The sequence below is a fragment of the Takifugu rubripes genome, chromosome 2, assembly GCF_901000725.2.
Source record: "Takifugu rubripes chromosome 2, fTakRub1.2, whole genome shotgun sequence".
In the NCBI taxonomy this organism is placed as follows: domain Eukaryota; kingdom Metazoa; phylum Chordata; class Actinopteri; order Tetraodontiformes; family Tetraodontidae; genus Takifugu; species Takifugu rubripes.
The window spans coordinates 15,627,548-15,642,260 of record NC_042286.1 but is presented as its reverse complement, the minus strand read 5'-3'; the positions used below and the strand labels follow the sequence as shown (position 1 = coordinate 15,642,260).

Here is a 14,713-nt window from a genome sequence, read left to right as displayed (position 1 = left end):
TTAAATGTTTGTTCAGGTTGCTTTTTCCCTTGCTTTGGAATGTTTGATTGTTTGACCAGCTTGTAGCAAGGATGTCCACTTCCTGGTTTGCCCAGTGGTTTCTGGGAGCTGTAGTCCAGCTGTGTTTCCTCTGGAGAGACAGAGGCTATTGGGGCTGCTGGGCTATATCACATTTGCCTTTCAGACGTACATAAATGCTTGGGATTTGCTACTTTGAATGTTATTAATGTGTTTCAAGATTTCATTTGCTGCTGATATTTGATGTTTGATATTTGAATATGATGCATAATATGTGTGAAGTATTTAAAATGCATTTGTTCACTGACATCATGCTATTTAACTTTTATGCCCGATCAGGATACAAAATGAATTAGTCGTATTTTAAAACATCTGGTGTAATGCTGTTTAATATTGCAATGTGTATGTAACTGCTGGAAAGTTGTGCTTATAATGCACATGAGTGAAACCTTGATTTCCTGATTTCAGGTTTATTACCTGCTCACTGCACTTTGGAAATAAAAACAAAAAGTGGGAAAAAATTGAATAGAGTAATATCCTTATAGTTTGGACACCAAGTTACCCTTTCCGTGGGGAAAACGGAACACTACTGTTAGCCTCTTTGATACTAAGATTATGCAACACTACCGTATGAATGACCATACTCCTTTTTAATTCCTTCAGAATGATGCCAAACCTACGCAGTGAGTGTACGCAATTAAACGATGCCTGACGAGAGTCGTGCCAGCCATTCTGCTATCGTATATGTGCCACAAACAGGGCAGGCGCCATGATCCTATCTTCAGAAATGCTTCTAAGCTAACTGCTCACCTGTAAATCTCCTGGTTGTGGTCCACACTTGCACATCACAATGTGCCCACATGGAGATTCAGCCTCAGGTGGGACCTCAGATTCCCAGATCCATGAGCGCGGGTACCAAAGCCACTTTCATAAGTTTTGCAAGTTTAAATACAGATTTAACACTCTGATAACAGATCTGTTATCTACATGTGGATTTCAGAGTTTAGGATTTCAGGTTGAGGGGAAAAAAAAGCAAATGAAACTTTAATCACTGACGATCTCGTGTGTTTATCTCCCACCTTCCAGTCTCATAGTAATTGGACGTCTCCACTCTGGGTGCCAAGAGTGTGTGTGTGTGTGTGTGTGTGTGTGTGTGTATGTACGTTTTTGTGAGGCGGGGGGTCATTTTGCTTTGTCCTACACAATTCTAAATGACTGTTTAAGGGTAAAGATGGATGGTTTGAAGGTTTGGGATAGAACTGGTTTTAGGTTGGTGTTGGGCTGAGAGTCAGGACTTTAGGCATGTTTGGCTGTGAAGGTCTCCACAGAGAGAAATTCACAGTTTTTTTTGCATGCAGCTATAAAGGGGGAGCCCCTCCCTGGACCCAGAATTAAATGTTGACTCATTGCAGTAGACACCAGTGAATCAGTGAATTTGAACAATGCCTATTTAATGCTGACTGCAATGCTTATTGTATGGAGGATTAATGTCTGAATGAATCAACGCCCAGCATTCCTTCCTCTGTGATTTAGTGTCTGTGGGAGGAAATGGGGCAGCGCCGTCGCTGCAACATTAATCACTCATCATAATTCATCTGTGGCCATCATAATTCATGGCCAGCTAGAACAACAGTGATGAGATCCACTGACATGTTTCCTGACATCTTTCATCCTTCACCATGAACCAGCTTCCCTCTGTGAAGCTCCACCTGTTGCCAGTGAAGCCCAAAGGATAATCCCTCCCTGACTGGAATGTTCAGAACATTCATGCTGGTGGCCTCCAGGGTACTTTTTTATACACACATCTGTACTGGGGGGTCTTCCTCCGTTCCTCCGTTCCTCGCTGCTCCAACGCTGTGGAGAAGGCTGTAAAATGAGAAGAGTGCACCGTGGGGGTGAACAATGGGTGGGTTCAATGCCTGGGGGGGTTGCCTGTGCAGCACTGGGAGAGGACTTTCTTTTATTGTGCTCATCTTTCATATCGCACCTTCTGCTGACACTTGCCACAAGCTGCGTCTTAATTGGGCCGTGCACACGTTTGGCCAGAAGGAGGTTAAATGGAGCTGATGGTGCTGTTTCATTAGGAAAAAGAAAACACATCTTTACCAAAAAGAATTTAAAGAGACAATCGGAATTAAAAAAAAATAATTTAGTCAGGGGAGAATACTTCTATACATTATCCAGAAATAATAAGGAAAAAAAGCTTACATGCTCATTTTCTATGTGCGATACACAAATTGAGCCACACTTTGTTTTTCTTCATTTTCTGAAATCTTAAAATCTTGTGTCAGAGGATTATGAAGCCATGTTTAACAATCCGGAACTAAAATCAGCTGACAAACTGACAATCGGTTCAGACCTCAAAACGGGAATCAAGAAACGTGTGTGTGCACATGTTCAGGAGCCAGGCTGCACCAGGCTGCAAGGTGGAGCGGGCTGTTAAAGCAGGAGGCAGGTGTGGATGATGAACTGGAGACGAGTCCCAGGTGTGTCGATCTCAAGATGGGCGTGAAGCTGGAAGCAGCCCCGCCCAGCCTGGAAGGAAACAGAAGGGGAGGGAGACACTCGGGATGACTCCGAACACATCCATGCCACTCTAGACGACATCATCACTTATTATTTGAAGAAAAAGTGCCAGAGCTTCTGACATCCATTATCCTGCCCTCTTTCCTCTCAACACGAGCGCCACCGTTTCTTGGCTGTGTTTTATTGATGACTTGAAATATGGCTGACCTTTTGTGTCAGCTCTGTGCTTTGTGAACACTCACTGTCCCTTGGAGATGTTTAGAAATCCAACTTTTCCTTCCCACCTTTGTTTGGAGCGATGCTGCATTTCATCTCTGGCAGTTTTAATCAGGACGATAAATGTGCTCAGGTGCCCATAATGCCCCCCAAGAAGGAAGTACTTGTTTGTTCAAGGCTGCCAAGCTCTCCACTGGGTGGGTCTTGTGTGGGCTGGACCTACCGGCTGTGCGGCTCGGTTCCTGACTGACCTTTCATTATTGTTGGTGCATCACCAGTGAGACCTGGGACAAATGGAGAGCCGCTACGGTGGATGCCAAATATTTTAGATTGATCCAGGTGACATGAGGGCATGCACCATAGAGGGAGCAGCGTCAGGAGTAGCCAGGCAGTAAGATGATCATGATCAAGACTGTCATCTGTCCAGGTTTGGCCCAGTCGTGCCACCGCATGAGGATGTGTGGGCAGAGCTCCTCTAAACTGTTGTTTGACTCTTGTTGAACTCCTGTCGGGCAACCTTACTGTAAGGAGCACTTGAAAAAGGAGGATCTCATGCAACCTTAACAGAAAATGTCTTTCATGTCCATCAGAAGTGTCGGAGATCTCCACATATCATGGCTCATCCTACAGACTCCATTAGCTGAGCGGAGCAGCCAGCCCAGTTTCACTTTGCTTCTCTTTGATGAGGCTGGGTCTGTTCTGACAGATGCCTTGTGAACATCTTTAATGATGGGAGACATGATTCATGCCAAGCTACAAGGTCCTGAGCATTAATGCCTTCTTCAGTGCCACCAAACCTGGATGCTGAGTTTCCACTGGGAAGGAGCCCATCAGCCCAGTGTTAGTTGGATCTTTTCCCCCTGATGGAACTAATACCTTCTGAACAACATAAAAGACCATGAATCATCCATAAGCGTCATGTTGCAGGATGTCCGTCCACAAACGACATCGATGGTGCACCAACCCTAACCCCAATCCTTGCATACAAAACGACACAAAAGACCATTTCACCATTAACACATAGCAACATTTCAAATTTGCATTTTCTTTTATCAGATAGTCAGTGAAGAAAAGGGCTACTGAGCATTTCTTCTGTAAATGTAGACACAGGTGACTGCAGGGTTCCTCGTGTTGCTGGGTGTCAGCTCAGAAACTGAGCAGTAACCTAGACCTGTGAGAGGAACCGCGGTCCAGGCGGGGAGCCGCGGGCCAGGAAGGGAACCATCTGCATTGTTTTGTCACAAGTGCAGAAGAAATGAGGCAGATTACGAAGCAGAACTATTCAATGAAGACTGGGAACAAAGAAGCTGTGTGAGATGCAAATCAGACAAAGTTCATTTGGAGCTTTTCAAAACGGGACTAAAACCAAATGAACTCCAATTTCAGGGGTATAGGTAATGTTTATTTCATTTTTGAAAATATACCAATAAATTTGTATTATGAAAACACTTTTTACAACCTTGAACATTTTATCACAACAAGATCACACAAGTTAACACCCAACGTTCCTGCATCACAAAGAGTTGCCCTTGTTTTACTGCCCCCCCCAAACATTTAAAACAGTTTCAAGTAAATATTTTAATAAAGAAACAAATAATACAATATTTCACCACAACTTTAACTGCCATCGATTAAATATCCAGTGCTTTGGAGAACGATCCAGACACACAAGGTTTAAAAGGTGATCAAGAAAAATGAGAGGACGAGAAATTCAACTCATAAATCTGCAAAAGTCAAAGCTGCTTTGCTCCCAAACGGTGCACAGGCTGCTCAGCCTTTGGCACTATGTCTGGCTATCCACTCTTTCATATCACATCCCGGGATTTGTCTGACAGGGAAATCTGCCAATGATTTGTTGCACTATGGGATGGGTTTAACATGCCATCTCGACAGAACCCTAACCAGAGCTAACCAGAACCACCTTTACCCACCGGTGCTATTTCTCAAGACGAGCGTTGCCGGACAACAGTGCCGCGGCTGTGCGAGCTAAACTTTCTCTCTGTAACAAATTCCCACCTGAGGTCACAGCAGTGAAACAAGGATGTGGTTTGAAAGTGTAAAGATTAGTGAAATGTAGCCCTCCTGATGGTCATTTGTTCTATTGCAGTGCGACTATTCTGTTGGGGACTGTAGGGATACTTTCAAATCAGTTACATGAATCAATCCGTCCAAGAAGAAAGGCAGTGCGTGCACATGCACAAAGGATTGCACAAATGCAACATGCGTACACCAATGCGCTCACACACACGCACACACACACTCTCATGAAGGTAGCATCCATACAGCAGCTTACTGACGTGTTAAATGGCTCTCGCCCCTCTCGGATGTCGCGCCCCCTCCCAACAACTCCCTCCATCACATCCATGTCTCGGCAGTTGACACAAGTGTCATTCATCCCACCATGAAACACTGGCCTATTTCACTCTCATACTGATATGTTGATTATAGTGTTATACTCGGTGTACTGTATGAGAACATCATTTCATATAGACATGTTCACGACTTCACTTTAATATTCACATGCCCACTGTATCACTAGACCACTGTCATATTGACACCCACTATAATAGTACATCACTTTCGTTTGTCACAAATCCACTTTGTCATAGAAAATCTGTTGTGTGTGTGTGTGTTTTTGCTGATATGTGGATATTTTGTTGTAATGTTTGCACCAATCTGCACTGTCTTCAGATCATTTTCATGTTGACCCGTCTTGGGCCGCTTGTTTCCGTCACCTCCGCTACGGTGCCGTTAGACTTACGAGGGACGTATTCGATGTCAAAGTTGTTTTTGTGACGTCCTTTTCCTCTACTCCAGGCAAAAAGAAGCAGGAAGCAGAAGATGACCACACCTAAAAAGGACAGGCAGCCCATGGCTGTAGATATGATGATGGTCTTAATATCAATAGGAACTGTCATGTTGTACAGTACAGTCCCGTTCCCCCTTGTGCTGTTGGAGTCTGTCAGGTAATTTGAGCTCCTATTGGTATAGTGAGCTCTGTCTGCAATGCCTGAGCTCTTAACAGCTAACGAAGCTGACAGGCTTGCATTGCCAGCAGGGTTGCTAGCAATGCAATAGTACACCCCGCTGTCATGCAGCTCTGCTGTTTTGATTTCCAGGGTGCCATCCGGTTGGACTTCTACCCTGCCACTGCTCTTTGCTGTGATGTGACGTCTATGAGGTGTGATCCAGAACACTGATGGACGGGGTGCTCCCTCGGCCATGCAGCTCAGGTGGGCGGGCTGTCCTTCATCCGTCATCAGCGATTGTGTTGTATTGGGTCCTATGTGTGGCTTTGTGCAGGTCATGTACCTAGACACCAAAGGCTCCTTGAGGTCACGAAGAGTCTTCCCCACGAGGTGCTCGGGTGCGCTGCACTGAGGTTGCTCATCTAAAAGCTTCAGCGAGAGTGGCTTGTGGCTGTTGAGCAGCCACAGCAATCGGCAGTCGCAGACCAACGGGTTTCCACCCAGACACAACCTCCGAAGGCTCTGTGGAGAGGCAAACACCTCCCTCTCCAAGGAGTCCAGTCGGTTCTGTGAAACATCTAAAAGTTGCAAAGATTTCAGGCCAACAAATGCAGAGGGCTCAATAGAAACTAGATGAGCCCCTTGAAGGCGAAGGTCTAGCAAATGTGGCAGTTGGCCTAGTTCCCCCTGATGGATATACTGGATGTGGCAGTAAGACAGGTTAAGATGTGTGAGGTAGGGCAGACTGCGCAGAGCTGCACCAGGAAAGGTAGTCAAGTTGGTGTTGGTTATGAAGAGTGATGTCAGGTTGAGGCCATGTAGTGAGTATGGAGGCAGAGTCTCTAACAAGGGCCAGTTATCAATGTCAAGATGCCGAAGAAGGAACAGCTTCTTAAATGAGTACGGCTTTAGAAAACCAATGCTTAAGTAGCGCATGTGCAGCTCGACCAGGCTGTGCAGATGTCCCAGCGCATCGGTGGGGACCACGGTGAGATTGGAACGTTCCAGGGTCAGACTTTGCAGTCCAAGTAACCCAGTGAACGCCCGCTGAGAGATGAAAACAAGTTCGTTATCACCCACCTCGAGCTTTGTCAGCTTTCTCAGATCCTGGAAGGCGTGATCCAGGAGAACCACCAGTCGATTGTGGCTCAGGTCCAGGCGACTGAGATTGGTCAGTCCGGACAGTACACCGACAGGAATTAGCTGAATCAGATTACTGCGAAAGTTGAGTGCACGCAGAGCCACTTGGAAACGAAAGGAACTCGGCTCGACTACACTGATGAGGTTGTCGCTAAGATCCAAGTCTTCCAGCTGCTGAAATGAAGAGAAGTTGTCTGGTGTTATGATGCGCAGTTTGTTCTTGCTGAGGTCCAGGACCCGTGTCTCAATGGGGATGCCTTCGGGAATCGCAGGCAGGCGCTTGCGGTGGCAGCTAACTGACTTGCTTTGGGCCGAGCAGTCGCAACGGGAAGGGCAGCTCTGGACATGGTTGAGCAGGAGTAGAAGCAAGGCCCCGCCCAAGAAGAGGTGGCAGTGGTTCTGGGCTGTGTGTCTCATGTCTTTTTTACCCACGTTGCCCTCCGTCATGGCACAACTTCTTGTCTGTACAGTCCACCATCACGAACAAGCTCTGTAAGACATTGTACAGGAACAAGATTTAGAAATTTCCAAATGCAACTGTGCTCAGTCTGTCACCTCATTATCATCACTGTAGCGTTGTTAACCTTTACCACTTTAACGAAGAGACGTTTCATGGCTGTGTGAGGGAGAAAGGCTGCAGGCTAACTGGGAATGTTTAGTCAGGACGTGTCGGCAGAGAAATGACCCTCGTTAGCGTGCAGCCTGTTGCAGTGAACGCCGATGTGGATTTGCTGCCGGCCCACCTGCGACTGGAGAGATCTATTATATATTATATATATTCACAGGAGAGATACTAGTGTGACACTGAGAGTGAGGGCTAGGGAGGCTGGGTTCAACAATATGATTTAATACAACACATTTGTATTTCAAGACAGCATTCCACACTCCTGCTGTGTAAAGTAAAGGCTGGAGACCATTTTAAAGGCATCAACAGCACTTCTTTAAATACCAAAAGCATCTCATTAGATTAGTCTTGCTTTGACTTTGTGCTTTTCTTGGCAATATTGCACGATCTTTTGATGGCTCAGCCATTATGTGTTTCCACACAGTGAAGGTGCATCTCACTGGCTAGATCTGATATGACTGTGGCATTTATATGCTCTTGAATCATTTCATACATTTTTACTTCAGGCTGTTTTGCAAATAGAAGATATAGTATTTTCCACCAGAAGAATTCAGATAATTTTCTTCGTGTAAATGAAGTAAGACCTATTCCTTGTCAGCTGCTTTTATTCTATGAACAGCAACCATTCCTATATAGCAAAAATGAATAAAATTGACAGAAAACAAAAACCGATGGCTCTCTTCAAGCATTTTCATAGTTTGCTCCTTGAACAAAGGTACAGTTAAGAACCTCTCTTCATCGGTGGGTCTGTCCAGTGACAACATGCTAACAACAGGATAATGAGGGAAGGCAAGCGGACTACTAGGTAAAAGCGTTAGGATTTAATGGAGAGTGGTGATTCTTCCCAGAAAAGTACGTCCCAGCAGCCACAGGTTGTTGCATTGACAGATAGCTCAGTAGAGCGAGAGGCTGACTGGAACGGCCTCATTACCAACAGCGTCTGCATTCTGCTCGCGGCTATCTTAGCCAATTAGCTCTGTGAAAAGCTAAGACACATCAGTGGGCAGAAGACATTTGAATGCACTCAGACAGAACACTGGAAATATTAAAAGGAGCCAATGGCCAATAAGATGAGCAGACAATGGAGCACATACCTTACTTTGATAGAGGCATTAAAACCAATAGCTGAAATGAAGAAGAAGACGTCTGACAGCCCACATTTAGTCTTTCTCCTTCACTCGTGAGCCCTGGTCGGCAGGTTATATCGTATCTGCACATCTCCCCTCTTTCACTGCTTTTCCGCCCCTAGTCTTTATCTCCTTTTCCTCCTGTTGACACGTCCTCCATGGAACGCCATTCCTACCCGTGCTGTAGACTGGCCTTGCAAAAAAAGGAAAAAGAGCCAGCCTGCTCATCAGGCCCTGCAGGCGGGGGTTTCTTATCGATTGCAACGCAGAACCATCAGATGCCAGGAATGTAGCCTCTAACAGCAGGCCGTTGCCACAGCAACTGCAAACCCTTCTCCCATCCACTCTGTGTAGTCTGCCAGTCAAATTCATGAAAAAGGCAGAAGAAATAGAATAAATAGAAGGCATATTTTCATGGGTGTGTATTCCACGTGCGGAGAAAACAAACAAATTGAATATAACCCAGGAAATTTGGCTTGATTGGTGCTGTGGAGCCTCGTTTAGCCTGTTCTCAGTCCATCATCCAGGCTGCCGTGCTCTTTGTCAGCCTGTTGCGTTGCCCATCCATCTGCTGCTCTGGTAACTATCTCTGGCCTCCACCTTATTATCCACCCTCAAGTCTGCCTCCGTCTTTGTGGATTTATCAGCCAGCCTTTATGTGTCAGCCTGTGCTCCTCTGCCCTCTCTTTAATAATTCCAGTGCAGCGGTGTGTTGCTGCAGTAGGGATGGGTATGAGTTGGGCGATCTGTCAGAGCTCTGGATCGGGCAGATCCGAACCCCAACGCAGACGAGATGTGCCCAAATCACGGCAGCAGTGCTTAAATCCAAGAATACATGAAGTGATCTATCTCTCTTGGTCTGGAACAAATATGGATTCTAAACAATGGCAGCTAACTGTACTGTATGTTTTCTATATGCTCATCTTTGATATCACCATCTATATCTTTCATACAAATAAGACATTTGTAACAGTATTATTCAAAATTTGCACGTTAGCATCTCTTTTCCACATATTTCTAACATATTTCTCACTTCATCTGGCTTCAAACTCTTCATAGGTCAGTTATTTACAGCTCTGAAACTAATGAATCACAAAGGCTCAAGTGGTCATCTCTTGAATGACTTGCAGCCAAGAAGCATTTTCATTCCATAATTTTAGAAACACGTAGCAACAGATGTGTCATTGTAAGGATCTCATGGAATTCTGGGTCAATGTTAACATTGATATGGGTCATGTAGAAGGGCAGCCTACAGGGTTGAGCATTTTGGGATTTGGTTGGGAATAGGATCGGAGTCAGTGAACCTGCAGAACATCTGACAGCCTTGCAGAAAGAGGCTGTAGGGCGAGCCGTGAGTCAGTGTGAGAGCATAGGAGGGCAGATGGAGCAGAAACTGTGACTGTGGATACAGGGTTAGGGTTAGGGCTAGGGTTAGGGTTAGGGCACACCCAGACAGGGCTAGGGTTAGGGTTAGGGCACACCCAGACAGGGTTAGGGTTAGGGCTAGGGCACACCCAGACAGGGTTAGGGTTAGGGTTAGGGCACACCCAGACAGGGTTAGGGTTAGGGCTAGGGCACACCCAGACAGGGCTAGGGTTAGGGTTAGGGCACACCCAGACAGGGCTAGGGTTAGGGTTAGGGCACACCCAGACAGGGTTAGGGTTAGGGCTAGGGCACACCCAGACAGGGTTAGGGTTAGGGTTAGGGCACACCCAGACAGGGCTAGGGTTAGGGCTAGGGCACACCCAGACAGGGCCTTTGCATGTGCTCTTTTAAATCTGTGGGTCTGTCCCTCATCACGCCACTTTCCAAAACTCCTGCAGTGGTCGGAACAAACACAGTTCAGCCCTAGAAGCACTTAATTGCACTGTATTGATGAATTTTTAAAAAGGCATCGATTGGCACAAAATAAATTATGAATTAATAATGCATTGTCTGCCAGACGCTTTGCTTTATGCTTTAAGATGTCCATTACATGCATGGGCAGTTCATCCTTGGGAGGGGGCATTTGTGGTAAGAAAGCCTCGTTAATAGCACAGCCACCACGGCGTGTGCGGTTGGATAACTGTCTGGGGCATAAATTCTCCTTCCCTATACACAAAGATTTAGTCATCAACATGGATGCAATTATTTTGCTGTCGGCTCTTTTGGAAAGCCATTATTACATTCTGTGCAGTAAAGCTTATTCCACATCCACAAACACCCTTGCTCAGGAATTGAGTGCACATTTTTGGCACGACTACTCATTTTAGAAACAAGCACAATGTATTTAAGATTTCCGTTTTACACTTTGAATCAGTGGAGTTCTCAATAGTCAGCAGAACCCGTTAATTTGGCTGTTTTCCCTGTGAAAAAGACCCCGGACAGCCTGAAAGTCCTGCTTTGTTCATTTCCAGATAATTACAGTGGCAGCAGCACTGGAATAATCTCACACGACAGAGTTCACCTGTAGGGGCTCGCTGTGAGCACACGTTCACCTGTAGGGGCTCGCTGTGAGCACACGTTCACCTGTAGGGGCTCGCTGTGAGCACACGTTCACCTGTAGGGGCTCGCTGTGAGCACACGTTCACCTGTAGGGGCTCGCTGTGAGCACACGTTCACCTGTAGGGGCTCGCTGTGAGCACACGGTCACCTGTAGGGGCTCGCTGTGAGCACACGTTCACCTGTAGGGGCTCGCTGTGAGCACATGTTCACCTGTAGGGGCTCGCTGTGAGCACACGTTCACCTGTAGGGGCTCGCTGTGAGCACACGTTCACCTGTAGGGGCTCGCTGTGAGCACACGTTCACCTGTAGGGGCTCGCTGTGAGCACATGACAGACCTTCTTCCTGTTTTCTCTATGGAATCCGGTGCTCATGCTAACATGGGCTATGAGCAGATGATCAGGTCATTTGAGTTGAAGAGTTGTCAAGAATATGTAAAACTGCTCCTGTGATAGTTTAATGCTTTTCTCATCCCTCAAGAGAAAACTGTGTTCTGTAGTCTGGCGCCCACCCCGCGGCATAACCCTAACCCTAACCCCACGGCATAACCCTAACCCTAACCCTAACCCTACAGCATAACCCTAACCCTAACCCCACGGCATAACCCTAACCCTAACCCTAACCCCACAGCCTAACCCTAACCCTAACCCACAGCATAACCCTAACCCTAACCCTACAGCATAACCCTAACCCTAACCCCACAGCATAACCCTAACCCTAACCCCACAGCCTAACCCTAACCCTAACCCACAGCATAACCCTAACCCTAACCCTAACCCACAGCATAACCCTAACCCTAACCCTACAGCATAACCCTAACCCTAACCCTACAGCATAACCCTAACCCTACAGCATAACCCTAACCCTAACCCTACAGCATAACCCTAACCCTAACCCTACAGCATAACCCTAACCCTAACCCTAACCCCGCGGCATAACCCTAACCCTAACCCTACAGCATAACCCTAACCCTACAGCATAACCCTAACCCTAACCCCGCGGCATAACCCTAACCCTAACCCTACAGCATAACCCTAACCCTAACCCTAACCCCACAGCATAACCCTAACCCTAACCCACAGCATAACCCTAACCCTAACCCTAACCCACAGCATAACCCTAACCCTAACCCACAGCATAACCCTAACCCTAACCCACAGCATAACCCTAACCCTAACCCTACAGCCTAACCCTAACCCTACAGCATAACCCTAACCCTAACCCTACAGCCTAACCCTAACCCTACAGCATAACCCTAACCCTAACCCTAACCCACAGCATAACCCTAACCCTAACCCTAACCCCACAGCATAACCCTAACCCTAACCCTAACCCTAACCCTACAGCATGCCAGATGTCGGTGGACTTCTCAGGATGGATTTCTGGACTCAGAAGTGGAAGCTCGTTAATTAGTGCTGTTGAATTTGAGCTGTGCCAATTAAGCGGTCCCTTTCTGCACCACCAGCCATGACGAAGCACCTTGTGGAGCCATGAAAATTCTTCCCTGTCTTGGTCAACGTCTACTGTTGTTGGATTACTGTTGGCTCACAAGGAACGTTCTGGAATGAATTCATGCTAGTGTGCTAATGGAAAGAGTGGGTTCTGGGTAATGTCCTGGTATAGCAGAAGCAGGGATGCATGATCATTGCCGGTCCTGGTGGTTAGCGTTAGGGTTAGTAGAGCTCAGTTCACAGTTTTGGACCTATATATGTATATGTTTCCCCATTTTATCTCTCTCTCTTATGAAAGTTTACCTGTCTGGCAATGAGAATAATTTACTCATTTCATGCATGTCATAAAGGTTTCAATTGTCATAAACAAGACTAGTTTTGGTAAAACCTTGAGGTATCTGTAGCAGATGTTTTGCAAATTGCAATCATCTTATTCTCCTTTTAATCTCCGTTTATTTCTCCATTTAATAACACCCACAGCTTCATAATGCATACTAAAGTTAGAGAAATGAAATCTACCTTTTTTTTGATTTTGTGTTGAAGAGTCTTCTTGGAAAAGGGTCAAACCGAATGAGCAATAAAATTAAAACAATAAGTCAGACTGTAAATATAACTGAACTTTTTTCGTGGATGAAGGGTCCATATTAATCTAATTTCCAAAGAGTGCAGCACAATATTTTGAAGGCACCTAGTTTAGATCAAACAGACGCTGGATCAGAATGAGTCGGTGATCTAGGGTGCTGGATCACGTGCACACGCAGCTTTGGTCTTCCGTTCAGAGTTGAATGCTGCATCAGCAGCCACGATACGTCATCCAGGACCGATGAGCAAATGTGGCCCAAGCGATGTATTTTCATGTAAGCTGGCTCGACTGAGGACCTGCGGGACCCCAGACTCACTCACGGAGCTGCCTGCACACCACAAGAAGCTAACGACCGGAACCTGCCGGAACAAATGGATGAAGCTCGGCTCAGCTTCTTTAAAGGAAGGCAAAGTTTCCACTTCAGCAATGATCGAATACAGTCTGATCAGAGCTGCTGAAGTCCTGGGAATGTCTCTCTTTATTCTTCCAGCGTGGACGTGGGCGTGGGCGTGGGCGTGGGCGTGGGCGTGGGCGGGCTTCAGTGACTTGCTCAAGGGTTCATCACCACTGACGCTGTCCTGTCCCTGCTACCATAAACCCTCTGCTTCCCAGCCCTGTCACCTATGTGGTGAACCACAAATGTGGGTGTGGAATGACCTGCAGCAAAACACCGAGCAGATCCAGAGCTAATTATAGCTAATTACTGGCTCTTAAATAGATGAAATGCTCATGGCCTGCTCCTGCCTCTCCTGTTCCTATTTGAGTTTTTGTGAATCTATTCTTTTACTTGACTAAAAATGTGCAGAGTATTAGGGTTAGCGTAAGTAAAGTGAGTAAAAAAATACAGGAGAAAGATTTTCTTCATCATACCGTTTGAGAAAAATTTGAAATGTCAAAAAAGTCAAATTGTAATGTCAAGAAATGGCCACAAGCACGCTGAGTGACCTTTTGTCCACCGATTGGCACATTTTGTAAAAAGTCTACCTTTTTTTTACTCGTGGGCAGCCCTAACAGGTGGGCCCTAACACTCATTCAGGTTAGTTTGTCTGTTCTCGCCACATGGCAGAGACGCATGCTAACGTCCATGGAGGGGGACCTGCTTCAGAATGTGGATGAATATTTTAACCTTGACTGAATAAAAATCTCTCCTGCACACCTTGAACTGCATATCTTTTGCTATATTGGGAAAAGAATCTGCATACAACACTCTCCATTTCTGCTTTTGTCCACTCTCTGTTCCAGCTGTTGTGCCACCGAAGTCGGAACAAAGGTGCCTCTGCTTGAATTTAGTGGCCTTTTCTTTCATGCAAAAAGGAATAATCGTGTTTTTTCTTCTGAAGCACTGCAGCCTTTTTCTCACCCTCTGTCTCTTGTTGTTACTTGAAGGACACTTGCCGTGTTAGGTTTCCATCTAATTTTAGTCTCAGGAGGTAGGACTCATCCATTTTTCATGGTATACATGCATACCACAACCAACTCAAAGGAACTAGTCCCAGTCCCCAAAAGGAGATCTGCTTTTGCACACTTGTGTGGCCTCATAATCCTTTGGCACATAGAATCTGCAATACTACAGGAAT

The 14,713-nt window shown here is 46.1% G+C and overlaps 1 protein-coding gene across 3 annotated transcripts in view; it reads right to left on the bottom strand.

Annotated features, from left to right (window-relative positions):
• Window positions 1-4,146: 4,146 nt before the first annotated feature.
• LOC115248900 (leucine-rich repeat and immunoglobulin-like domain-containing nogo receptor-interacting protein 2) overlaps window positions 4,147-14,713 on the bottom strand; it is a 41,295-nt gene continuing 30,728 nt past the window's right edge. The window contains exons 1-2 of one of the 3 annotated variants that reach the window (XM_029832955.1): window positions 8,589-8,950; window positions 4,147-7,359 (exon numbers count right to left, since the gene is read on the bottom strand). In XM_029832955.1, the coding sequence (XP_029688815.1) occupies window positions 5,448-7,316 (1,869 nt within the window). In that variant the 5' untranslated portion in view covers window positions 7,317-7,359; window positions 8,589-8,950 and the 3' untranslated portion in view covers window positions 4,147-5,447. Of the gene's footprint in view, window positions 7,360-8,588; window positions 8,951-14,713 lie in introns of those variants that run through there. The other 2 variants (XM_029832956.1, XM_029832954.1) reach the window with 2 other exon arrangements.